At 36.9% G+C, this 25861-nt stretch overlaps 2 protein-coding genes across 2 annotated transcripts; one reads left to right on the top strand and one right to left on the bottom strand.

The window, feature by feature from the left end:
* Window positions 1–2433: 2433 nt before the first annotated feature.
* On the bottom strand, window positions 2434–19910 carry LOC132558964 (EH domain-containing protein 3-like). Its single transcript, XM_060223590.1, has 3 exons — window positions 18925–19910; window positions 4877–10022; window positions 2434–4758 (listed from the first exon to the last, which is right to left on the bottom strand). The coding sequence occupies exons 1-2, from the start codon at window positions 19837–19839 to the stop codon at window positions 9327–9329; spliced, it is 1611 nt and encodes a 536-aa protein (XP_060079573.1). The 5' UTR covers window positions 19840–19910; the 3' UTR covers window positions 2434–4758; window positions 4877–9326.
* Window positions 19911–20101: 191 nt separating this feature from the next.
* Window positions 20102–25359, top strand: LOC132558943 (protein yippee-like 5). The gene is made up of 3 exons (XM_060223563.1): window positions 20102–20266; window positions 22178–22298; window positions 22943–25359. The coding sequence occupies exons 2-3, from the start codon at window positions 22190–22192 to the stop codon at window positions 23194–23196; spliced, it is 363 nt and encodes a 120-aa protein (XP_060079546.1). The 5' UTR covers window positions 20102–20266; window positions 22178–22189; the 3' UTR covers window positions 23197–25359.
* Window positions 25360–25861: the final 502 nt, after the last annotated feature.

The raw sequence follows: 25861 nt of genomic DNA, 5'->3' as shown, positions 1-25861 counted from the left end.
GATGATCCTTATTAACCAACCTCCTTGTCAGATGATCCTTATTAACCAACCCCCTGTCAGATGATCCTTATTAACCAATCCCCTTGTCAGATGATCCTTATTAACCAATCCCCTTGTCAGATGATCCTTATTAACCAATCCTCTGTCAGATGATCCTTATTAACCAATCCCCCTGTCAGATGATCCTTATTAACCAATCCCCTGTCAGATGATCCTTATTAACCAACCTCCCTGTCAGATGATCCTTATTAACCAACCTCCTTGTCAGATGATCCTTATTAACCAACCCCCCTGTCAGATAGTCCTTATTAACCAATCCCCTTGTCAGATGATCCTTATTAACCAACCTCCCTTGTCAGATGATCCTTATTAACCAATCCCCTTGTCAGATTATCCTTATTAATCACTTACAAAGATATCTCATTCCCTAAAATGTTGGAGAATTAACACACACCTAATATCTATATTGAATTGATACGTTGAGAACAATAACCCCACGATTGATATTATATTTAAGAATATAAAGGTTAATTACACGTGTATATTCTGAATAAGCTCCTTAATTTATAAATGTTTTATCTTTTATTTCCTTGTTTGTGTCGGAATTCGTTGTTTTCGATGGCCGGGGTTTGAATTTCAGTTCAGAACACGACACAAGATTACACATCTATTGTCATTTGAATGCATACCGATATGCCTAAGCTGAAGACTGGTTCATGTTGGAAGGGGTGCAACTCCAATATTTCGTAGGGTTGATATTTTATAATCTAAGCGAGATAACTCGCACACTCGAAGAGGTTTTCCCGAACCACCAACATCTACAGTAGGCAGATTCTTGGGTTGATGAAGAACAACACCTTACCTTTTATCCAATATTAACTATTAATCCCACGCCGAGACTTTGCAAAGCAATACAGAATATGAGTTTAATTTTCTAGGCGATTTTGAAGGGACTTCTGGGTAAAAACCTGTTTAGTAACTGACTGAAAAATATTTAGTTAATTTCTTAACAAATTTCGATCACATTTTCCTAATAAGTATCTGTACTACATCTGTTAATGCAGAATTTAAAGGGAGACATTCTTAAATCTGATGTCCCCTTCAATAATAGGTACAGGTGTATATAGTACTTTTTATCATCCTGTTGACTACTGTATGGAATTACTGAAAAGAAATTGATATAAAATATTGTATTATGAACCCCAGTGATTAACACATACATGTGTCTATACTCTTACGATTTGTATTGTAATTAAAGTCGCTTATACAACATCTCTAAGTGGCAACATAGACACTGCTCGTATAAGTATGTAATTTTTTTTTTTTACATATCTAGAGGTTACCCCGCATCAATATAAATCGGTGTAACCAGATCAGTTGTGTTACCTTGTCTCATTATACAACTATATATCCTATATGAATTCTGGAAACCCTGCATCATTATAAATTGGTGTAACCAGATCAATTTTTTGACCCTCATACTTCCGATAAATCGGAGTTATTCCGTGACTACATATTACATTATAGATAAATAGTGTGACCCCAAACATGGTATGCGACAACTGACTCATATCAAAATCCTCATACCTCCTATATTTAAAATTTTATATTAAGAACGCACAAATATATTTCACAAGTAGGAACAGTTAGTTTCCTATCGGAAAGTTCATTAAAAACATATCAAACCGGTCGGTTTCACGGTATTGGAAGCCGATAATAAAGGACCATTTATTACTAGTATTCAACTCTCTAGATCTTACATCGATAGTCACATCCGTGAGAACGTCTAGAACGCATTAACGATGACGCAGAGGTACGATCATTCAGCTTTAATATTCACTTGTGTTTGTCGTGAACACGAATACATTAAGATTAGTCTCCATAAGTAAGTTTGTGTATTTACATATCTTCAGTTCAAGGAAACATCTATTCAGACGCCTGAAATGGTATCCATGTTATATCCGTGTAGCTGAATCCTCCATTTCATCGTCCCATGGTTATGTAGACATATGCCGTAGTTCTATACATAATTTACAATTCACAAAATATACAGGACAAGTTTTCAGCTATAAGGGTGATTGTTGATGGATGTGACCTTATGATGACCCCGTGTGACCACAGTAATTTTGGTTAACCAATGAGATAGCCAAAGATAACAAATATTAGGTCAAAGCGGTCAAGACTTTATATACAGCACTCCAAATCAACCAGGCAAAATGTCAAGTAAATGAACATTTCCTATTTTGTTCAGCCAAGAAAACTTCAAATTTCAAATGATCAATTATTGTTTCGAAACATCAATTGTGTACTTTGTTACAAAACTTAAAAAAAATCCATCCATCGAAAGAAAATGAATGACTGGTTAACACATACACTGGAAAGAACTGGAACAGATGTTGTCGGCGCCACGCGTTCAATAAACACAACACAGTATTGTTTGGTAATTGGTTTATTCAGATGTTTGAACATTGTAAGCAGTGTAATATCGATAACATTTCACAAATGTATCGTAGAACAGGCCATAGAGAACGTTTGGTTACTAAGCTGTGCAATGGAACCAAGGTCAGGTGTAAGTAACCTTGGTTACCAGGTCATACATAGCAACCTATGTCAGATAATAGAGAAACATTGGTTACCATGCCGTGCAAAGAAACCAAGGTCAGACGACAAAATAATCTTTGTTACAAGGTCATGCATAGCAACCAATGTTAGACAACAGAATAACCTGGATTACCTGGCATTGCAAACGAACCAACCTCAGGTACACAAACAGAGTAGCCTTGTTAACATTTCCATACAAAGGAACTATTGGTCAGGTGACAAAGTAACCTTGATTACCAGGCCATGCATCCAATGACAGGTAACAGGGTAAAGTTGGTTACAAGGCCATGCATAGCAACCCATGTAAGACAACAGAGTAACCTTGATTATGAAACAGTGCAAATGAACCAATGTCAGGAAACAGAGTAAGTTGGTTACTAGGTAGTACATAGCAACCAATGTCAGGTAACACAGCGACCTTTTTTGGTTACCATGCTGTGTAAATCAACTAAGGTCAGGCAACAGAGAAACCTCTATTACCAGATCTTGAATAGCGACCAAGCTGTGCAAAGAAAACTAGGTCATGTAACAGAGTAACCTTTGTTACAAGTACATACAAAGGATTTATAGTCAGGTAACAGAGTAACCTTGGTTACCAGTCCATGCAAAGAAACCATGGTCAGGCAACTGAGAGACTTTTTTACCAGGTTGTGACTAGCAACCAATGTTGGGTAACAGAGCAGCCTTAGTAACCATACTGTGCAAATGAATCAAGATCAAGTAATAGAGTAACTTGGGTTACCAGTTCGTGTAAAGGAACCAAGGTCAGCCATCAGAGTGACGTTGGTTACCTGGCCATGAATAAGAACCATGAACAAGGAACACAATATCCACGAATACATGAACATAAATAGTTACAAATTGAAATAAAATATACATAAACATAATGTATTATATGTAGAATATGTTTATTATTGCACATAAGATGGCTTGTAATATAGAATAAACAGGTATGAGAAAATAGGTGTTGTTTGGTCAGAACTCCTGATGAGCAACGGGATTGTGTACAACAGTATACAGCTATTCTTACTGATAGAAAAGTGACTCTATCTTCACCATTGTATAATGTATATATATGGCCTCTGATGATGCAAAAGGTCCTTGTACACAAACAGTCTCAATGATAAACATCCATTTCTTAATTTCCCTTGAGGGAATAGCAGTATAAACGTAACTCTCAGAGGGACAGTGTGATTAATTCTAATAAACTTATACAATGTTAATAATGACCATCATCTTGTGATGTTAGATCATGAAGTAGGACAGTCAACCATAAACCAGTTAGTATAGAGGATTCTAAACATCTCTACAAACAACATATCTGATTTCCACGAATATTAGTCACAAATGTACACAGAGCTGTTAAGTACTGAGCTCGTATATTCAGTAGGTGTTCTAAAGTAGGTATGGCATGTACACTAGCTGTCTGGTGAAATATGACTAGAACAAATCCCAGCAGTAAATAACGGTACAACAAAACATTTCAGGATGATGTAAATAAATACATGAAAAGATCACTGGATGGGGAGTTTGTTTATAACATGTCAGTTATCTAAAGTCTAATCCATCCATTGTACTAATGCTGGGTAATTGATGCTGTATAAAACACTAAATTTTACATCAGGCTCCAGCATAACAAGTCCAAACTCATCAGTACAATTTTGTAACACAAACAATAGACATTTGATGTACCCCTCAGTAGCTGCAATGGTAAACATCCTGATCCATCCTCTCTTTGTATGTTCTTTAAGCCTGAAATTTGTCCAGTGAGATCATTTTCTGCATCTGAGGACTTGAAATATATTTCTAATTTTTTAATAACATTTTAACATTACCATTCTTTACAATAAAAATGTGTTACTATGGAATTACGGTAAAACATAAATTAACCACAAGAAGTATTGAATTCTCATTAAACAAAATCTTAATAAAAAGGTAATGAAGAAGGGTTAAATGAAACAAACCTTAAACATGTACAATATACGATTATATATATATTCATAAATATATAAGCACAACACAAACATCGTCATAACACAGAAACCACAGTATAAGCTACCAAGGGCACAGCACCTGAAGCACACCTTAAACATAAGCGTGACCAGGCCTAGATGTCACACCTTCAAATATTAGCATGCCGAGACCTAGATGTCACACCTTCAAATATTAGCATGTCACACCTTCAAATGTTAGCATGCCGACCTAGATGTCACACCTTCAAATATTAGCCTAGATGTCACACCTTCAAATGTTAGCATGCCGAGACATGTCACACCTTCAAATGTTAGCATGCCGAGACCTAGATGTCACACCTTCAAATGTTAGCATGCCGAGACCTAGATGTCACACCTTCAAATGTTAGCATGCCGAGACCTAGATGTCACACCTTCAAATATTAGCATGCCGAGACCTAGATGTCACACCTTCAAATGTTAGCATGCCGAGACCTAGATGTCACACCTTCAAATATTAGCATGCCGAGACCTAGATGTCACACCTTCAAATATTAGCATGCCGAGACCTAGATGTCACACCTTCAAATATTAGCATGCCGAGACCTAGATGTCACACCTTCAAATATTAGCATGCCGAGACCTAGATGCCACACCTTCAAATGTTAGCATGCCGAGACCTAGATGTCACACCTTCAAATGTTAGCATGCCGAGACCTAGATGTCACACCTTCAAATGTTAGCATGCCGAGACCTAGATGTCACACCTTCAAATGTTAGCATGCCGAGACCTAGATGTCACACCTTCAAATGTTAGCATGCCGAGGCCTAGATGTCACACCTTCAAATGTAAGCATGCCGAGACCTAGATGTCACACCTTCAAATGTAAGCATGCCGAGGCCTAGATGTCACACCTTCAAATGTTAGCATGCCGAGGCCTAGATGTCACACCTTCAAATGTTAGCATGCCGAGGCCTAGATGTCACACCTTCAAATGTAAGCATGCCGAGGCCTAGATGTCACACCTTCAAATGTTAGCATGCCGAGGCCTAGATGTCACACCTTCAAATGTTAGCATGCCGAGGCCTAGATGTCACACCTTCAAATGTAAGCATGCTGAGGTCTGGACAGAACACTTTCAAATGCTGGGTATTTAAACAATTTGTGCCAATATCCTAGTCTACATTACATAAGAGTTGTAGAATTTTTCATTATCTTATTGTCATTTCAGTTTTGAAATGTGAACACTGTACATCAGTCCCATGTTGACACCAGCTTCACCAAAACTATGGTGAGGATTTCTAGCACTATCAAGTCAAACTCACTGTACAGTGAACAAAAATAGACATCTATAAAAATACACATTTTCAAATGGAACTCTTCACAGAACAAAAATTATTGATGGTAGCACATATCCTTAAAAGCCACAGAGCATAAACAATTATGTTTCTTTAATTTGTTGAACTCTCTACATACCAAATGTCCCAAATTGAATGATAAAAGAACCCTTTCCTATCTAAAAAAAACTTTGTGTAAGTGATAAAAACTTAATTGTATTACGTTGTTTTATTACTTTTAATAAATCATTGAATAACTTTATATAATACATACATGCTACATACATATATCAATATACAGGAGATTTTATCAGACTAAGTGTGACAATTACTGTCTAGAGATATAAATATGGCCTCTCCTTTAGAATAGTTTTACACTGTAGAATTAAGTACATTTACACTTACAATACAGGAACACACATCAGTTATTACAGAATGGATTATTGTCAAAATCATCAAAATATAACAGGTTTATCATCTACACAATAAATGGTTCAATAACACAGGATTACTACTTCTTATTTACAATTGAATTGTTTTTGCCTTTTTATCTACTGTAGAGCATGGGTTCAGTATTATATCTGTAGATAGCCTATCATAATCAGCGATTAGATATCTATCTGTATATTAACATTTAACAGTAAAAACAACATCCAAAGCCATCATACAGAACTAATCTAGTTACAGTCACAGACAGTGACGTCACACTGCGCCTGATTGTAAATAACTACTACTGATTAAATTGCCCAGTTTCTGACGACCTCAGTCACAGCCGAGACAATTTCCAAGTGAGGCTCCAACCCTCACTGACCACCACAACCACAGGTTCTAACGTCTCTATGAGGCTCCAAACATCAATGACCACTGATGACCACAATCACTGACCACTGATGACCACTGATAACCACAATCACTGACCACTGATGACCACAATCACTGACCACTGATAACCACAATCACTGACCACTGATGACCACAATCATTGACCACTGATGACCACAATCACTGACCACTGATAAACACAATCATTGACCACTGATGACCACAATCATTGACCACTGATGACCACAATCACCAGTGGAACACCTTGTTTTGAATCTAACGTCCCAGCAATACTACAAATCTCTGCCTGCTATGTTCTATACAAGCAATGACACTTGTGGAGACTTCCAATGATATAATGAATACAATGCTATGATCATGAACTCCAAGGTGAAATCTCATTACAATGTCATATGATGGTTGGACAATTCTGAGCCAATATATCTACATCCGAGCAAACATTACCACAAACAATACTCAACTATTAAAACTGTACATCATTGTAACATTTGTAATATAATGTCATTACTGTGTAAAAATCTCATACTAAAGTCAGGAATAAAATCACAAGTATACTTACTCCATCATCTCACAATCTACTGTTAGTACCTTTATCATCTCACCAGCCTACTCCTGTTAGTACCTTTATCATCTCACCAGCCTACTCCTGTTAGTACCTTTATCATCTCACAAGTCTACTCCTGTTATTACCTTTATCAGCTAACAAGTCTACTCCTGTTAGTACCTTTATCATCTCACCAGCCTACTCCTGTTAGTACCTTTATCATCTCACCAGCCTACTCCTGTTAGTACCTTTATCATCTCACCAGCCTACTCCTGTTAGTACCTTTATCATCTCACAAGTCTACTCCTGTTAGTACCTTTATCATTTCACCAGCCTACTCCTGTTAGTACCTTTATCATATCACCAGCCTACTCCTGTTAGTACCTTTATCATCTCACCAGCCTACCCCTGTTAGTACCTTTATCATCTCACCAGCCTACTCCTGTTAGTACCTTTATCATATCACCAGCCTACTCCTGTACCTCTATGGTCTCAAAAGCTTACTTCTGTTGGTACCTCCATCCCTTACAAGTCTACTCACAGACATCATCTCTACCATCCTTTTTATACTGTTCTTACTACATACATATCAGTCCACAAATGTTTGGTTGTACTAGAAATAATGTTGTTGGATGTCCTGGTACTTAAATATGAATGATGGCAAAGCCATGTGAAGTGAGTCTAGTATTATCTGATAAGCATATTACAACCCTTTTCATAGGTGAAAAAAAATAGGAACTAAAAGGCAGTTGTGAATTGTGTTGTTCCTGTAACTGGGGAGAGAGGTTCTGAATGACAGGTTACTCTATCCACAGTTCACACAAAGCACTTTTGGGACTTTCCCTTTTGGTGTCACAACTTTTTAACTGAGTGAATCAATCTTTTTTGTTCACACGTAACACCTTTAGGGTTCACTTTTGTTGCCTACAAGTATGATTATTAATTTAACAAAGTAAACTTGATTTCCGTGCTGTTTTAACAATGAGGCTATGCTAATGAGAGGGACACAAAATTGGGAACAGATTAATCACCATGCATTTATAATAAACAGCTATTGGGATGATAGAGTTAGGTGATTGTAATTACCAACAGGGACACTGGGATAGTACAGTATGGTGATTATAATTACCAACAGGGACACTGGGATAGTACAGTATGGTGATTATAATTACCAACAGGGACACTGGGATAGTACAGTGAGGTGATTATAAATACCAACAGCAACACTGGGATAGTACAGTATGGTGATTATTATTACCAACAGCAACACTGGGATAGTACATTGAGGTGATTATAATTACCAACTGGGACACTGAGATGATATAGGTAATGTATGGAAGTTGACATCCTCCTGCAATCTCCATACATATATCAAAAATGTATAATCTCAATGAAAATATTTCTTTGTACTAAACTTTGAAGTCAGTGCACATGTGCTATTTTCCTAAAGCTGGTGTGGAATACAGACACAAAATTGATCTGTATGTCCTTACAAAATAATTATCACATTCCTAATTGTTACAAATTCTTCATTAAAAATAAATTTTGCAAAGAAAAATAATGTTGACTCTGAAATGCACACATACATTTGTATGTACAATACTGTAAACAAACTTGCTCCACAATAAAAACATTTTGAAGACTTAATATTAAGGTTTTACAAAACATACTTATATATCTGACTTTTTATAGATGGTTCTGAACAGAAACAAGTATATATGGATGCATAGTAATGCAGTCAAAATGATCTTAACTTAGGGAATCAGCTTTGGAAGAAAAGATGTGTACAATTTATAACATGTTTGGACTACACAACATACAGTAGCCACACATTACACATGGTACCAAACGACCACATCTGAGTTTCCATAAATACATGTTACCTCCTTTGACCTTATTTTTCTTTTCTTTGTCGTTCTTCTGTGAATTATTTTTTCCCACGTTCTTTCCATCCAATGAGGTAATTATACCATGACATCTAGAAACTTCATGTTTATCTATCCTCGTAACAATTTCTGAATAGTTTCTATTTTCTAGTTGGCATCATTTCACACAAGATTCATTTTGGATGGTGGAATCAAATGTTTCGGAAGTGTTGCAGGTAAATCACTTCCATCTAATTTTACCTTTACTAAGTGATTAGCTAAAGCCCATTCATCCATATCTAACATCCCATCCTTGTCAATGTCTGACAACTTCCAGATCTTCCCCAACACTGAATTTGGCAGCTTGGATTTCACCAACTCTGATTTGGCAGAAGCACCACTGATCTTACCATCTACAGGATTGAGCTTTTCAAACACTTCATCATATTTGTATTTCTCCTGGTTGACAACCCATTCATGATCACCGCGACCCTCGTCAATACCCTCTCCCCGTCCATATCCAAACACGCTCTCGCTCATGGTCTCGAAGGCTCCACCCTGTACCCCAGGACCTTGCTGGGCACTGGCTGCCTCCTCCATGGGAATCATTTGCATGAGACGAGCAATGTCTTGGGCGAGCATCTGATCGACTACTTCGAGAAGTTTTGGTTTAATGACATGGAACTTGGTAAAATCATGATGTTGAAGCTGCTCCTGCATCCTTGTCAGACTGGGGAAGTCTCCAGGCGAGATTTGGTGCTCCCTCTGTAGCGCTGCGTAGGTCTCTCCTAAACCCTTAATCAAGTCCTTCTTTTTGGTGTCCTTCCCAAACATGGAGGGCATCTCCTTCTTCAGGTGACTGATGATATAAGCGTGTACCTGTCAAATACATAAAAAACATTAATGAATACTGTCTTCAATGAAAACGAGAATCTTGGATGATATCATGACTTATACATGTACGTTTATGTATATGCTTATGTAATTACATAGACAAGTCGATAGGCAATCAATCACTTGTACATATGTATATACAAATAGCAATCAAAAGTCCAGTATAGTTGTCTAGAAAAATAACTGCTGCATATACCAAGTTATTTCCTGAATTTCAATGAATGTTAAATACCCCGTTTTAGATGACAAATTTAAAAAATGAATAATCAATATCAAATATTTACATTTAGGCATGATCAGAATGAGATATCAGTTCAGTACAGATACATATCAGAAGCTGTTTATCTTAAACACAAATAGACTTGAAAACTGTATTTTGCGAGCTTCTCAAAACATCTGTTGCCTTTATTTAACAATGAGTGCAAATGGCAATGTTCTGATAACAGTCCACCATTCAAAGAATGGACAAGAATATGAGTGCAGTAAGTTGTAGAATTGTCTTGATAAATTTAGGACCCAATAGCATTTTATACAGCAATCAGGTTGTTTCAGTCAAAATGTGTAGGGCTATAATTAAGCTGAAGTATTGTTCAGTACACTGTGTAGAGCAGTAATTAAGACAATATACTGTTTCATAAATTTACTGTGTAGGACAGTAACCAGGAATACAGTTTCAGTACATTGTGTAGGGCAGTAACCAGGAATACAGTTTCAGTACATTGTGTAGGGAAGTAGACAGAGATAATGTTTCAGAGACACTATGTAGGGAAGTAATTAAGCTGAGTAACTGTTTCAGTACACTGTGTAGGGTAGTAAGTGGAGATACTGTTTCAGTACACTGTGTAGGGCAGTAAGCAGTGATACTGTTTCAGTACACGGTGTAGGACAGTATGTGGAGATACTGTTTCAGTACACTGTGTAGGACAGTAAGTGGAGATACTGTTTCAGTACACTGTGTAGGACAGTAAGCAGTGATACTGTTTCAGTACACTGTGTAGGACAGTAAGTGGAGATACTGTTTCAGTACACTGTGTAGGGTAGTAAGTGGAGATACTGTTTCAGTACACTGTGTAGGGCATTAAGCAGAGATACTGTTTCAGTACACGGTGTAGGACAGTATGTGGAGATACTGTTTCAGTACACTGTGTAGGACAGTAAGTGGAGATACTGTTTCAGTACACTGTGTAGGACAGTAAGTGGAGATACTGTTTCAGTACACGGTGTAGGGCAGTAAGTGGAGATACTGTTTCAGTACACGGTGTAGGACAGTAAGTGGAGATACTGTTTCAGTACACTGTGTAGGGCAGTAAGTGGAGATACTGTTTCAGTACACTGTGTAGGACAGTAAGTGGAGATACTGTTTCAGTACACTGTGTAGGACAGTAAGTGGAGATACTGTTTCAGTACACTGTGTAGGACAGTAAGTGGAGATACTGTTTCAGTACACTGTGTAGGACAGTAAGTGGAGATACTGTTTCAGTACACGGTGTAGGACAGTAAGTGGAGATACTGTTTCAGTACACTGTGTAGGGCAGTAAGTGGAGATACTGTTTCAGTACACTGTGTAGGACAGTAAGTGGAGATACTGTTTCAGTACACTGTGTAGGACAGTAAGTGGAGATACTGTTTCAGTACACTGTGTAGGACAGTAAGTGGAGATACTGTTTCAGTACACTGTGTAGGACAGTAAGTGGAGATACTGTTTCAGTAAGTGGAGATACTGTTTCAGTACACGGTGTAGGGTAGTAAGTGGAGATACTGTTTCAGTACACTGTGTAGGACAGTAAGTGGAGATACTGTTTCAGTACACTGTGTAGGACAGTAAGTGGAGATACTGTTTCAGTACACTGTGTAGGACAGTAAGTGGAGATACTGTTTCAGTACACTGTGTAGGGCAGTAAGCAGTGATACTGTTTCAGTACACGGTGTAGGACAGTAAGCAGTGATACTGTTTCAGTACACGGTGTAGGACAGTTAGTGGAGATACTGTTTCAGTACACTGTGTAGGACAGTAAGTGGAGATACTGTTTCAGTACACTGTGTAGGGTAGTAAGCAGTGATACTGTTTCAGTACACGGTGTAGGACAGTAAGCAGTGATACTGTTTCAGTACACTGTGTAGGACAGTAAGTGGAGATACTGTTTCAGTACACTGTGTAGGACAGTAAGTGGAGATACTGTTTCAGTACACGGTGTAGGGCAGTAAGTGGAGATACTGTTTCAGTACACGGTGTAGGGCAGTAAGCAGTGATACTGTTTCAGATGTATACCTAACACAGTTTGTATATAAATGTAGACTTAATTAATTAGCATTGATTTGTTTGTTAATTCGGTTTGAATTATCATAATTTTTTCATTAATCCAACACCACAATTAAAAAGATTCTAGCTTTAGAACAGGTGAGCTGTAATAATGTAGTTAGCTGACAAAGTTATTCGACCAGTGGTATAAACACTAATGTCTATCTCCGAACCAACCTCAACTCCTCTTTATGTACAATATATCTAGACTACCACAAACACTAAACACTATAAGTATCACCATGGTTACCTCAGAATCAGATCAGTAGTTTTAGGAAAAACTATCTCAGAGCTCCCTGGAAACACTACCCAATGTCTTCAGACTACCATATACAGTATCTGGGCAGTTGTTTTAGGTAAAACAGTCTCTGAACCCACTGAAAACATTAACCAATGTCTCCAGACTACCATACACAGTATCTGGGCAGTTGTTTTAGGTAAAACAGTCTCTGAACCCACTGAAAACATTAACCAATGTCTCCAGACTACCATACACAGTATCTGGGCAGTTGTTTTAGGTAAAACAGTCTCTGAACCCACTGAAAACATTAACCAATGTCTCCAGGCTACCATACACAGTATCTGGGCAGTTGTTTTAGGTAAAACAGTCTCTGAACCCACTGAAAACATTAACCAATGTCTCCAGACTATCATACACAGTATCTGGTAGTAGTTTAAGGTCACTGAAACACTAATCAATGTCTCTAGACTTTTAGATTATACAAATATAGTATCCATGGTTACCACTGTAATGTTACATGTGATGTTTTAGGAATCCAATACACTACACAAACTAGCTACTTCAAGTGTAAAATGTTACATGTAGTATACCAAATAACAAGCATATATATAACAGTCTGGTAATGGGCTACTGCAGTTACAACTTCCCACCTCTATCAAAACGGAACTTCAGATCTCCAACATAAGCAATCTCAGATTTAGGATAAAACTCATTTTCTTCAGAACTTCATTACAGCAAATCAAATAAGTTATTCTCTTAGAAGATAAGTACTACTGACACATCAGAAAGGTCCCCACAATGTTAGGATTACAGTACTACTGACACATCAGAAAAGTCCCCACAATGTTAGGATTAAAGTACCACTGACACATCAGACAGGTCCCCACAATGTTAGGATTAAAGTACTACTGACACATCAGACAGGTCCCCACAATGTTAGGATTAAAGTACTACTGACACATCAGACAGGTCCCCACAATGTTAGGATTACAGTACTACTGACACATCAGAAAGGTCCCCACAATGTTAGGATTACAGTACTACTGACACATCAGAAAGGTCCCCACAATGTTAGGATTACAGTACTACTGAGACACCAGAAAGGTCCCCACAATGTTAGGATTACAGTATTACTGACACATCAGACAGGTCCCCACAATGTTAGGATTAAAGTACCACTGACACATCAGACAGGTCCCCACAATGTTAGGATTACAGTATTACTGACACATCAGACAGGTCCCCACAATGTTAGGATTAAAGTACCACTGACACATCAGACAGGTCCCCACAATGTTAGGATTACAGTATTACTGACACATCAGACAGGTCCCCACAATGTTAGGATTACAGTACTACTGACACATCAGAAAGGTCCCCACAATGTTAGGATTACAGTATTACTGACACATCAGACTGGTCCCCACAATGTTAGGATTACAGTACTACTGACACATCAGAAAGGTCCCTACAATGTTAGGATTACAGTATTACTGACACATCAGACAGGTCCCCACAATGTTAGGATTACAGTACTACTGACACATCAGAAAGGTCCCCACAATGTTAGGATTACAGTATTACTGACACATCAGACAGGTCCCCACAATGTTAGGATTACAGTATTACTGACCAAAGCTGTTGCTGTAATAGTCCTAATTTACGTATAACTTCTTCAAGTTGAGTATGATTGCTAACAGATAAGCAACACAGGCTTGTTCCTATAGATACAAATGATTGCTCTACCCTGCCCCGCCGCACCCCTCACCCCAAGCATAAATCATTGTAATGTTGGCCCTTGGCAGATAATGATCATTACACAAGTAAACCACTATATGTAATGACACACCTGTGATTGCTGTGGGAGTTTTACCTGGACACCAATGAAGGTGTAAGTGGACAGGTGTACACACATTATACCCTTATGATCCTCTCGCCTTACAAGTTGACAGATACATTAGGACACATAACAGGACCATCGTAACATGTCAGCTATTGCACTTACAACTTACAAATCTAGGTATCAAATTTTCTATGTGTGAGTCAAATTTGTGAATAGAGTAAGTGTACTGTAGTAGCTTTTCAGCTTTTTCTAAGTAAACACCAGTGGTGACAATCAGTAAAGCTTGAAATTAGGATTAGGTTACCCATTGTGTCTACTTAAGGATGTTATGTTTGGTGTAGATGAAATAAACCTGAAGCTAAAGGGTGCATATATTTACAAATATAGATGAATATAGTGTTGAGATTTGGATGTTTGTCACTGTTGTGTGGGTAAAGCATGGAGAATGTGATTTGTCAGTTGGAGGGGCCAAATCAAATAAGGCTGCATGCAGAGCATCTGACTGTACAATCTCGAGTGAAGATCTAAAGTGTGTGATTCGATTCCTTCCTGAGGGGGATTTGCATTGCAAAGAAAACCAACATCCCATACTGCTTTGTTGCAGTTGTGACCTTAATCAAAACAATTTATCCTGTTTGCCTATATAGAATACATAAGGCCTCCAGCATGCTGTTCAGTGAAGTAATCACTAGGTACTGCAAAGAGACCCCACATCAAAAAGACATGGGTTACATAAAGGGTGTTAAACCCAGTAATAGAGAAAAAACAGTGATAATAACAGGTGCCCAAGATTAATATACATCAGTGTGGACATGGGAAATCATGAATAGGCATGTGTCAGATATATTTCACTTGAAAATTCCTGAGTTTGTCATTGCTGTAAACTAAATGTAAAGGTTCCAAGGGTTAATCAGAGTGGTGACAAAGTGGTGACAAAGTGGTGACAGGGCGGAGATTGGGGTCCATCAGAGTGGTGACAGAGCGGAGATTGGGGTCCATCAGAGTGGTGACAGAGCGGAGATTGGGGTCCATCAGAGTGATGACAGAGTGGAGATTGGAGTCCATCAGAGTGGTGACAGAGTGGAGATTGGGGTCCATCAGAGTGGTGACAGAGTGGAGATTGGGGTCCATCAGAGTGGTGACAGAGTGGAGATTGGGGTCCATCAGAGTGGTGACAGAGCGGAGATTGGGGTCCACCAAAGTTGTGACACAGTTGAGATTGGGGTCCATCAGAGTGGTGACAGAGTGGAGATTAGCATCCATCAGAGTGGTGACAGAGTGGAGATTAGTGTCCATCAGAGTGGTGACAAAGTGGAGATTAGTGTCCATCAGAGTGGTGACAGAGCGGAGATTAGTGTCCATCAGAGTGGTGACAAAGTGGAGATTAGTGTCCATCAGAGTGATGACAGAGTGGAGATTGGGGTCCATCAGAGTGGTGACAGAGCGGAGATTAGTGTCCATCAGAGTGGTGACAAAGTGGAGATTAGTGTCCATCAGAGTGATAGGTTGAGACTCATGTACACATAGATAATAAGTTTTGTCACGGGTTAGTATTTTAACATTTTCTGCATGGTTTGGTGCCAAATATTGCATAAAAAACCGGGTGAGTATTCATTCTCATGCTTTTTCTGTGTATTTTGTTCTTTTACATATATACTCCATATTTCTGTATTTCTTTTGGTTTTTGCTGTTTACAGTGTTCATACATTGTACAGGTAGACTAGGCTAGGTACAGGTACACTTTAATCATGCCTATCATGTTTATGTGTACATTTCATGAACACCTTAGAAATTTTGTGTATATATAATATGTATTCCTAAAGTCGTGTACCTACAGTTTGTAATAGTAAATAATTTTATACAGTGTTTTTCGCAAAAATGGAAACCTTGGATATAATATACAAATTATCTAGATTCATTGTATATAATCATTAGTGTTCTTACATTAAAAGTATGTAGTGTAAGTCTACAAGATCTGTTTATTGGTGTGTATTTTGTGTAAATGAATTGTAAAATACATGTAGGTGATTATCTCCCTTGGATGTTGGAGTGTTATCACTGTTCTTCCATACTACAGTATGGCCCTATGGGTATAGATGAAAGACTGAAAATGAGGGAAACTGATAGTGAGGTTGCAAGGTAAAGATAATGACATGGAAAACAATGTATACCGATTTTTTTAGGATTTTTTAGGCAAGTCCAAAACACTAATTCAAAACTCTTGATGAGTCAGAATTCTAAAAAATACGGTAATGTATAGTTGGTTCCCAAAATCTGTGCAAATCCCAAAAGAAAAGCACGAGTCCAGGACACATATATCTGAGTTTCAAAAATCATTGATGTAGATGGTAGTTTGGATATAAGGATAGCAACAGGAAAGGAGCTAACTTACACAGGCACTACATACACAAAAATTAAATCATATTTAATAAACTAAACCTTTTTCATTACCATCAGTTATATATAAATTCCTGGGCTTCACGACACATATATAAGATTCCAGGAATATTTATTTAGTCTACATCATCACATGTATACTTTCTGAATCTCAGACAGCTGAAGTGTACTACAACAGCTTGTGTAGCACATGAGTGCAAGTTTTCACAGTAATCTGATACAGGGCAGGGCATCTTTTAGCAGACATTTGCTTTTTATCAGCTTGGCAAAACACAAGTACATGTAAAAATGTTGTTTTCACGGTACTCACTTAAACAAGTGTATACAAGACAAATTTGTTTATCATACAAATGTACATGACAAGATGTAAAGAGGACTATGCATTATTTAATAAAATATCAAATGTCTGATCATAGTTCATGAAAATGAGGAAGTAATTATATAAATACTATATAACTGTAAATGTTAGTTAATTGTTATTATGTGCAGAAGTGTTATCCTCTTCCCTAATAATAATAAGTTAACTTCCCTACATAAACAAATTTGTTCTAGTTTTTTCCAGTCAGAACTTGGTTCAGTACAGTATCTGACACCATAGTGTATTATACCTGACAGTACGTATGCCTGAAATATACAAGATTGTATATATGGTCTTTCAAGTAATGGAAGCTGATTTTCTTGATATCATGATCATATGGCATTTCTCAAGATGTCTTAGCAGCTTATTTTCTAGAATTAAAACACATTTCAGGGTATATCATACATGTTTTCTGTAATTTTTTTGTCTAGGTGGAGTTCTATTATATATGTTGTCTATGACTCAAGTTGTTTACTTGATATCTGCAATTTTTTTAATTTTTTTTATCTCAGTTTTGTGTATATAGCATTGGCCAAACGATGGCAATCACAGAAAATAAATCAATGCTGGAAATGAATCCAATAACTGTTACTGGCAGAGTTCTGGAATTATTCTGATAACTCAGAATATTAAGTTGCCTAGCTTAAGACCACTCCTTGATAGAAAAAACTTCTAACTTAATCTTTGTTAAAAATGTGTTAAAATGACTGTCATTGAATTAAGAATATGATTAAGTTCTATATCACAAAACTCAAAAGATTAATTCAAATTGACAATATAATATATAAATAGACAATATTATATATGTCCTATTCTGAATTATAACCAATTCATGCAAGTCCAAATGGAGTTTCCTGAACAGTGAACAGAGATGAGGACTCCTCTTCACTGACAAGAAGGAATTCCAAATAGATCTCTCTTTTTGTCCGAGATTCAGTGATTTTTGGGACTCAGACATTTATGTCCTGAACTAGTACTTTTCCTTGTGGGACTTAAATTCTGAAATCCCACTATATCTCTTAGTGTTGTGATTCAGCAAAACTTTGGAATTGTTGTTTTCATGGACTTGGCATAAAAACTCTTCAATGATTAATTCTCTTTTCTTGTAAAATTACAGATTTATATCTGTGGCCACATCATCAAAGTTTTCATTATAAAGTTAACATTTAAAATGGGACAGGGAAAATATTTCTATAAGACAAATACAGTATTAACACTTATTAGAACCAAGGTAAGGGTATTTCCCTTGCCAAGCATACAAATTAATTTATAGTTTAATTAAGATTTGTTCACAGGTGCCAATGTGTGACAGAAACATTTGGATACCCATCCAAATCAAGCAACTGATTGAATGTTGGGTCTCTTAATTCAAAAGATGCGTGTGACTCAACCAAAAAAGCCAATTAAAGAATGTTGTCAATCAAGAAACATAGCAGATCATGACCGTATCTGATTATATAAAGTCACAATTGACACCTGCGACTTTGCAACTTTGGCAAGAGAGGAAGTAGTCAAGGAAAGATTAAAATGCAAAGTCTAGAGGCAGACTGGAGGCTCTCATATACTGTACTTGCATGGTTATCAGCAGACATGTGCATGTACATATATAGTTAACCAAGCTTCCTTACCTTTATATTTTGTTTCGATCTGTCATAAGGCTAATACATTTTAAAAATTTAGATCATGCTTTTTCAGTTTTGCCCCCAAAATAATCATTTACTTAACATTTAGATAGAATAGATTATATACCTTTGCCAATCTGGCTCTCTTGATGAGATCGTTCAGTTTTCTTAAGGCAGCATATCTTGGCAGGCTTTGGATATCATTGAAAAGGTCTAGTTCTTCTAACTCAAACAATTTACGATTCATGTCAAAATGAAGAGGCTGATCCCAGAATGAACCAATGTACACTCGTGCAACTTCTGGGGTGCCAAGGACTTTACCCAGGGACCACATTAGTGCTCCATACACTCTCATCAGCTGTTGATGGTCTATCATGTCAGCTTTGTTCAGAACAATGCGTATCTTATCATCGTACCCTTTAATTGCATCAATAGCACGTCGAAATTCATCAGAAATGTCAAGTTTGTGTGCGTCGAACAATAAAATTATCCTGTCAACTCGCTCTGCAAACCATTCCAGTACACCAGCGAAGTCGTAACCTCTATCTACTCTATGTTTCTCTCCCGAGAGTATACCAGGTGAATCAACGATTGTGATGCTCTTCACTACTGGGTTATTTAACGAAGAACATTGAAATCTGTTAAGAAATGCATTTCCGAACTTTGACAGCGGTCGGAATTGTTTCTTCGGGTCGACAACAAGGGCATTTCCTGGAATTATCCCATCTTGGGATCCGTGCATAACAGTAATAAACCGGTCTGTTGTTGGTTCGGGGCCGATCCGAATTCCGGGGAAGTCTTGTTCCAGAAGGTACCTGATGAAAGTGGTTTTACCTGTGGAATACTGACCGATGAGGAGAACCATCGGTTTAGCATCAAAATCGGGGTCATCCAGCTGTGGGGAGTGAAAATCATGGAATTTATAATGTTCTTCAAGTGGTAGTAGTTTTTGTCGATATAATTTCTTTAAACCCTCAGTTACGGTTTCATAAACTTCTGGTTCCTTGCACCTCTTATCATCTCCTGAAAGCCACCGCTTCATCTTGATTTGTTCGTCTTGTCGTATAAAGTTAAATGTACTAGCATCACCACCCTTCCTGACACTGACACACCGTTGGGTTGGCCGGAAGGTCGCACGAGTATCGCACAATGCGCATGTATTTTACAAATAGGAAGTAGAATTCATTTCCCGCGGAATTTCGGAAACTCTCTGATTTCTTCCGTTCCAAATGTAGGGCAAAATCTGAGAAATATTTATTTCCCCACGTGACATAAACGTCACGGTATGTTTTGGTTCCTGCCAGCTGACACCCAGGAAACTGGAACATTGAAGAAAAAGATTTGGATCCTAGATTTCTGAGCAGTTTGCATGAAAAGGACGAACTTCGTCACATTCTTTGATATTCCTGCTACACCGTTGATTGAAAAATACTTGACGAAGTCGTCAGATTAGACAGGGATTCATTGAGGTGGGCAATGCTGTATGATGAGGTCATTACTTGGTGTGGTTCACCCAGGCTGCCTATTACTCACCATACACAATAACATACTTATGCTAATGTATGAGATCATGTGTATGTTTACCTTTGTTTGTATTTCCACAACATAAATTGTACATACTACAGCGTAACACGCTACATTCACGTGACATGTTGTGTTCATATTTTGATATGACAACCCTTGCGTGGCAACTGTGACTAGATATCATGACCATACATGTACATGCACGTGTTATAATTAGATATACATGTGAGAGTCATGTGACGGCGATAGCGCTCTTTCTTCATCTGATTATATTGTTTTATATTGATTATGTGAAATGTCTTTTCAACTTATAGATTACCCCTGGTAGTGTCAGTTGTTAAATCACAGCTACATGTACATATTGTTCATGTAACTATTGATTATGAGCATGTGTATATATAATGAGTTTGGTAGTCCTGGAAAGAGCGAAGTTTACACGCAACAATGACATTCTCTGCTGAAAGAAGCAAGAAAATAAAACACCTGTAAATTTTGCTTAACTGATTAGTGCTTCAATAAATGAAGAAAATTTGGCGCACTGCACAGAATAATTAATCATGCAATTATATAATTATGGCATTGACAATTTGTGTGCTTGTTTATATGTTGTCATGATATTAGCTTGTGTTATATGCCGAATACAAATGAAGAATTTTCATTCATGCCAATTTCATTTGTGTAAAATCATCTTTATGTTTAGTAATAATTAATGGTAAGTCAAACAAATCCAGGAAAATGAAAATGCTGTCATAAGATTTTGTTTAACACTATAAAGTTAGCTATGAGTCAAGAACACCTATGCTGCATGACTTTCACTTCCGAAAGAATTTTTCGTGTGTGGATCTAGTCCTGGGACCATTGTCCTAGATGTGAACGAAATGAGGTCTTACACATGTAACCGGTATGGAGCTTTGAGGGGGTGCATTGGCACCACAAGAGCTTCACTATTGTTAATTGCCTGAAAATGACTGTAGGCCTCAAAATATTAGTGAAATGACATTTTCCCTATTGAATTAAAAATTTTCAATTACATATATTAACTGTTTTCTTTTTGTCACCTTTTCGACAGGAAAAAAGAAATTTAATGGTAAATTAAATAATTTACTTGTGATGAAATGTAATATAGATGTGAAAATGTATGACACTAATGTGCTCATGACATTGTGTATTGCTGACATGATCTTAACAGAAGGAATTTTAGTTAAACTCAATCACTTGATCACAAGAGTAAATAAAACATTAGATTTTCCGTTAGATGTATTTTATCAAAAATGAAATAAGCTTTACAGGATCTCTAACACAAGCATGTTAGCACATAGAATTTTTCTCTCCGAGAGACAAGATGATAACTGTGTTAAAGAACATCTTTTGCTTTCATTGTTTTAACAAACATAGAATGAGTTAAACTCTAATTTGAGAAGTGATCGTCATTGAGGATGCGTTTATCAGTTGACTTGTTACTAGCTAATGATTAACAACTAGCTTTATGGGATTTCTTGCCAGTAGAGGATTGATCATTGGTACATACATGTATAGCCAGGTTTGAATTCCTAGTGGAGGTATATGGCAATATACATATACACTCTAAAGGTCTTGGGATGTGGATACAGATATTCAAACACTGGTCAAGCTGTATTTTATACTGCTATAAGCCAAGTGGCAAAAATACAAATTCTGATTTAAATTACGGGTTGGACTGAATGCAAGAGGATGGAATAGCATTTGTTTGTGATGATGGATTTGTGAGAGGCCTTGTTACCAAGCATTGGCTTCTTACTGATACACAAATATCATCATTAAGTATAAATATAGCTTATTCTTGTAAAAATTGCATTGATTTTATTTTCCTTATTCAGAGAAAAGAGAAAATGGGGCGTATCTTCCTGAGACACATAGGAGGAACACGCCTATTTTCTTGTGCTAGCTGTGACACATCCCTTACCAACAGGGCCGAACTGATATCCACACGGTTTACAGGTAGGTATAGGTTAAATGCATCCACTGACACACCTATCAACAAAAAAAAAAAAACGGGCCAGAACTTGTATTTACACAGTTTACAGGTAGGAACAGGTAAAAAGTAAACACTAACACTCTTGGCAACAACAACAGGGCCAAACTAATATCTACTCAGTTTACAGGTAGGAACAGGTAAAAAGTAAACACTAACACTCTTGGCAACAACAACAGGGCCAAACTAATATCTACTCAGTTTACAGGTAGGTACAGGTAAAAAGTAAACACTAACACTCTTGGCAACAACAACAGGGCCAAACTAATATCTACTCAGTTTACAGGTAGGTACAGGTAAAAAGTAAACACTAACACTCTTGGCAACAACAACAGGGCCAAACTAACATCTACTCAGTTTACAGGTAGGTACAGGTAAAAGTATATACTGCCACACCTGTCAACAACAACAGGACTAAACTTAAAACTATGCAGTTCGCAAGCACTTACAGGTAAAAAGTATACATGTGACACAGGACCAAATTTTTTGTATTCCGGTTATGTTTCTTGCTCCTCAACATGCATTACAAGATGAGCCTTTCTGTATAACATACTTTCTCCTCTGTAGGTGATATGGGACAAAACTTTTATAATTTTTTTCTCCTCTACAGGTGCTACTGGAAGAGCCTTTCTGTTTAACAAGGTAGTGAATCTCAACTATAGTGAGGTACAGGACCGGGTGATGCTAACCGGAAGACACATGGTCCGTGACGTATCCTGCAAGAACTGTGATGCCAAGCTGGGATGGGTTTATGAATTTGCCACAGAGGACAACCAACGCTACAAAGAAGGTCGGGTCATTCTGGAACGTGCTCTTGTCACAGAGAGTGAGGGATTTGAGGAGCATGTCGGACATGATAGTTGAACTTTTTCATCCTTCAATGTCTGTAAATAACTAATGTCTGTGAGATAGCATACACAGCACCAATCCAGGGGATAACGATGCATGTTCGAATCCATGATTTTTGATTGGCCATTTCCATTCAGTTGTCTTGGCGATGTTTTGCACCTGTCATGGTATGGACACCCCTCATTGATTGGTTGGTAGATATGTACAGCTGTACATATAAATCACACCCATTACTACTGCTTGTACAGGTCCCAATGTCACAGTTAGCTTCACAAAGTCAGTGAAGGTCAGCATTGCTGTCACTCAGGAGGTTGAAGATAGCCCATTGTGTTTTTGGGCTGTTTAATTTCAGGAGGAAGAAGTTATTTATAAAATGTTACATTTTTGTTGGAGAGATACAAGTTGTGATCAGGATTTCAAGCTTTGCATGTATTAGTGTTTAACACAGTTTTTTAGAGGTGATATGGTACTCTGTCATTCTGTTATATATCTTTCATTATTATTTTTTTAGTAATTCTTGCAGACCATGTCAATCACAGGTTCAGTCGTGAAATGTTGACATTGAAAAACACTTGTCTTGTTTTATCAAGCTTGCACTAGAAGAAAATCTTACAATGGAATGCAATGTACTTGGCAATTAAAGCTGTTTTATTTGATTTATTTGCTAAAGCAGACCAGCTTAACTCCAAAATTGGTTGAACTGTTTCGCATTTTACAAACTCAATAAAGGAGCACACGTTAGATTTTACTACAAGTAGTTTTATTGGATTTAGGAAACTGAAAAACTTCCTTTGAACAGTCATAGAACAGTGTTTTTTTTCCCCTTTGATAAAAAAACCATGTGTATGGTAATTATTACCAATATAGTTATTGTATGATTGTTCTATAAAATGATAGGATTTTTTTTTTTTATATATGTAAATAGTCTTTCCATTTTAACTTTAAAAGCTGGGTGTAATTTCCATAAGTAAATATTGAACCTGAGCCTCTTAAGGTACATGTATTAAACCAACATTAAACGCAAGGATTGGACAACATTTTTTGAAAACTGAATTTTCTGGAATTATGAATAACTGATAATTTCTTTATAGAAATGGATTTTGTTTTCACATTTAGAAATCAGTTGAAATTTGATATTTAAACTAAAAGGAAAACACAGAAAATGAAAATAAGATCTTGAATGTAGCTGTAATCTACTGTCTTAAAGGACCTCTGTTTGACTGTTTTGTATTTATTCTATGCTTCTTTGGTGTTTATGCCTTTGATATCAATGGATAATAATTTAATCAGAGGATTTTTTTTTGTGTTAAGTGTTATTTATATGTATGGAACTTGCATTTTAAAAATCTGACATACTTTATGGTAAAAAGTTGGTACCAAGTTTAACTGCAGTATTCTCTCTACAATTTTTATGTAAAAGACACCAATCTTGAGAACTTTAACTGCAGGACACCAATGTTAAATAAGCACATCTTACTTGATTGTAATACTACATCGAAACAGCAGGTTCGGCCTTGTTTTAAAGAAAAATCAGAGTAGATTTTATGTAAAATATCACACATGGTTTTAATGACTGTAACTTCCTGGGTCTTACCTACAACAGGGGAAAGCCTGCATATCTAAAATAGATACTTGTTCAGCCTGATAAAGAAATAAATCGATACAACCAGCATTGTCAGATTGTGATTGCCTATACCACTCATGTTATAGGAGTATACATAAAGGGTATACATTATGCACCAATCACAATCTGGTCAAAATGAACAAGGAGATTTTCCTTGGCATGTAAAACTGTAAACAATCACCTCTGCTAATACTGATGGAATAATTTGGTGAATATTTATTTTTTTAGATGTGTCTAAAAAACTCAATTATTTTTTTATCTACAAATTAAAAAACAAGCCGCCTTTAATTTTTGTTTTCTCACTTATATATATAAAAACCCAGGTAAATAGCATGTTATGATGTATGAAATTATATAGCAAGGTTTATACAGGAAATAACAGTATATGATCAATCATATTTAAGAATAACAATGATAGTCTGCTTTGAAATTGATCAAGGAATACTTTAAAAATTGTACACATGTCATAATATCTGACTCAATTGTACCTTATCACTGAATATTTTGATTTCATAACTGAAATAATTAGTACTGCCATTAAAATCTTTGATTAAAATAAATCTTTGTCAGCCTTTTGAAATATTTTGTATGCATAGTGACTAGTAGAAAGTTATATTCATGTATAAAAATAAATATACTCCGACACATTTTCTTGTGCACAGCAAAATGTAGTGTTACATAGGACCACTATGTAATACTGACCAATGACACATAGGACCACTATGTAATACTGACCAATGACACATAGGACTACTATGTAATACTGACCAATGCCACATTGACCACTATGTATTATTGACCAATGACACATAGGACCACTCTGTAATACTATCCAATGACACATAGGACCACTATGTAATACTGACCAATGACACATAGGACCACTATGTAATACTGACCAATGTTACATAGGACCACTATGTAATACTGACCAATGACACATAGGACCACTATGTAATACTATCCAATGACACATAGGACCACTATGTGATACTGACCAATGTTACATAGGACCACTATGTAATACTGACCAATGACACATAGGACCACTATGTA

This window comes from Ylistrum balloti, unplaced genomic scaffold (assembly GCF_031769215.1).
Source record: "Ylistrum balloti isolate Yb309-2 unplaced genomic scaffold, AGI_CSIRO_Ybal_v1 Utg370840, whole genome shotgun sequence".
Classification (NCBI taxonomy): Eukaryota; Metazoa; Mollusca; class Bivalvia; order Pectinida; family Pectinidae; genus Ylistrum; species Ylistrum balloti.
Note: the sequence above shows the minus strand (reverse complement) of the source record. Positions and strands in the feature narration are given on the sequence as shown.

What these genes read in the sequence shown, in the direction of transcription:
- LOC132558964 (XM_060223590.1), bottom strand. Translation starts at nt 19,839, where the DNA reads ATGAAGCGGTGGCTTTCAGGAGATGATAAGAGGTGCAAGGAACCAGAA. An exon ending in AGAGAGCCAGATTGGCAAAG is followed by an intron (nt 10,023 to 18,924) that starts GTATATAATCTA and finishes TGTATTTGACAG; the next exon opens with GTACACGCTTATATCATCAG.
- LOC132558943 (XM_060223563.1), top strand. Translation starts at nt 22,190, where the DNA reads ATGGGGCGTATCTTCCTGAGACACATAGGAGGAACACGCCTATTTTCT. An exon ending in GATATCCACACGGTTTACAG is followed by an intron (nt 22,299 to 22,942) that starts GTAGGTATAGGT and finishes TCTCCTCTACAG; the next exon opens with GTGCTACTGGAAGAGCCTTT.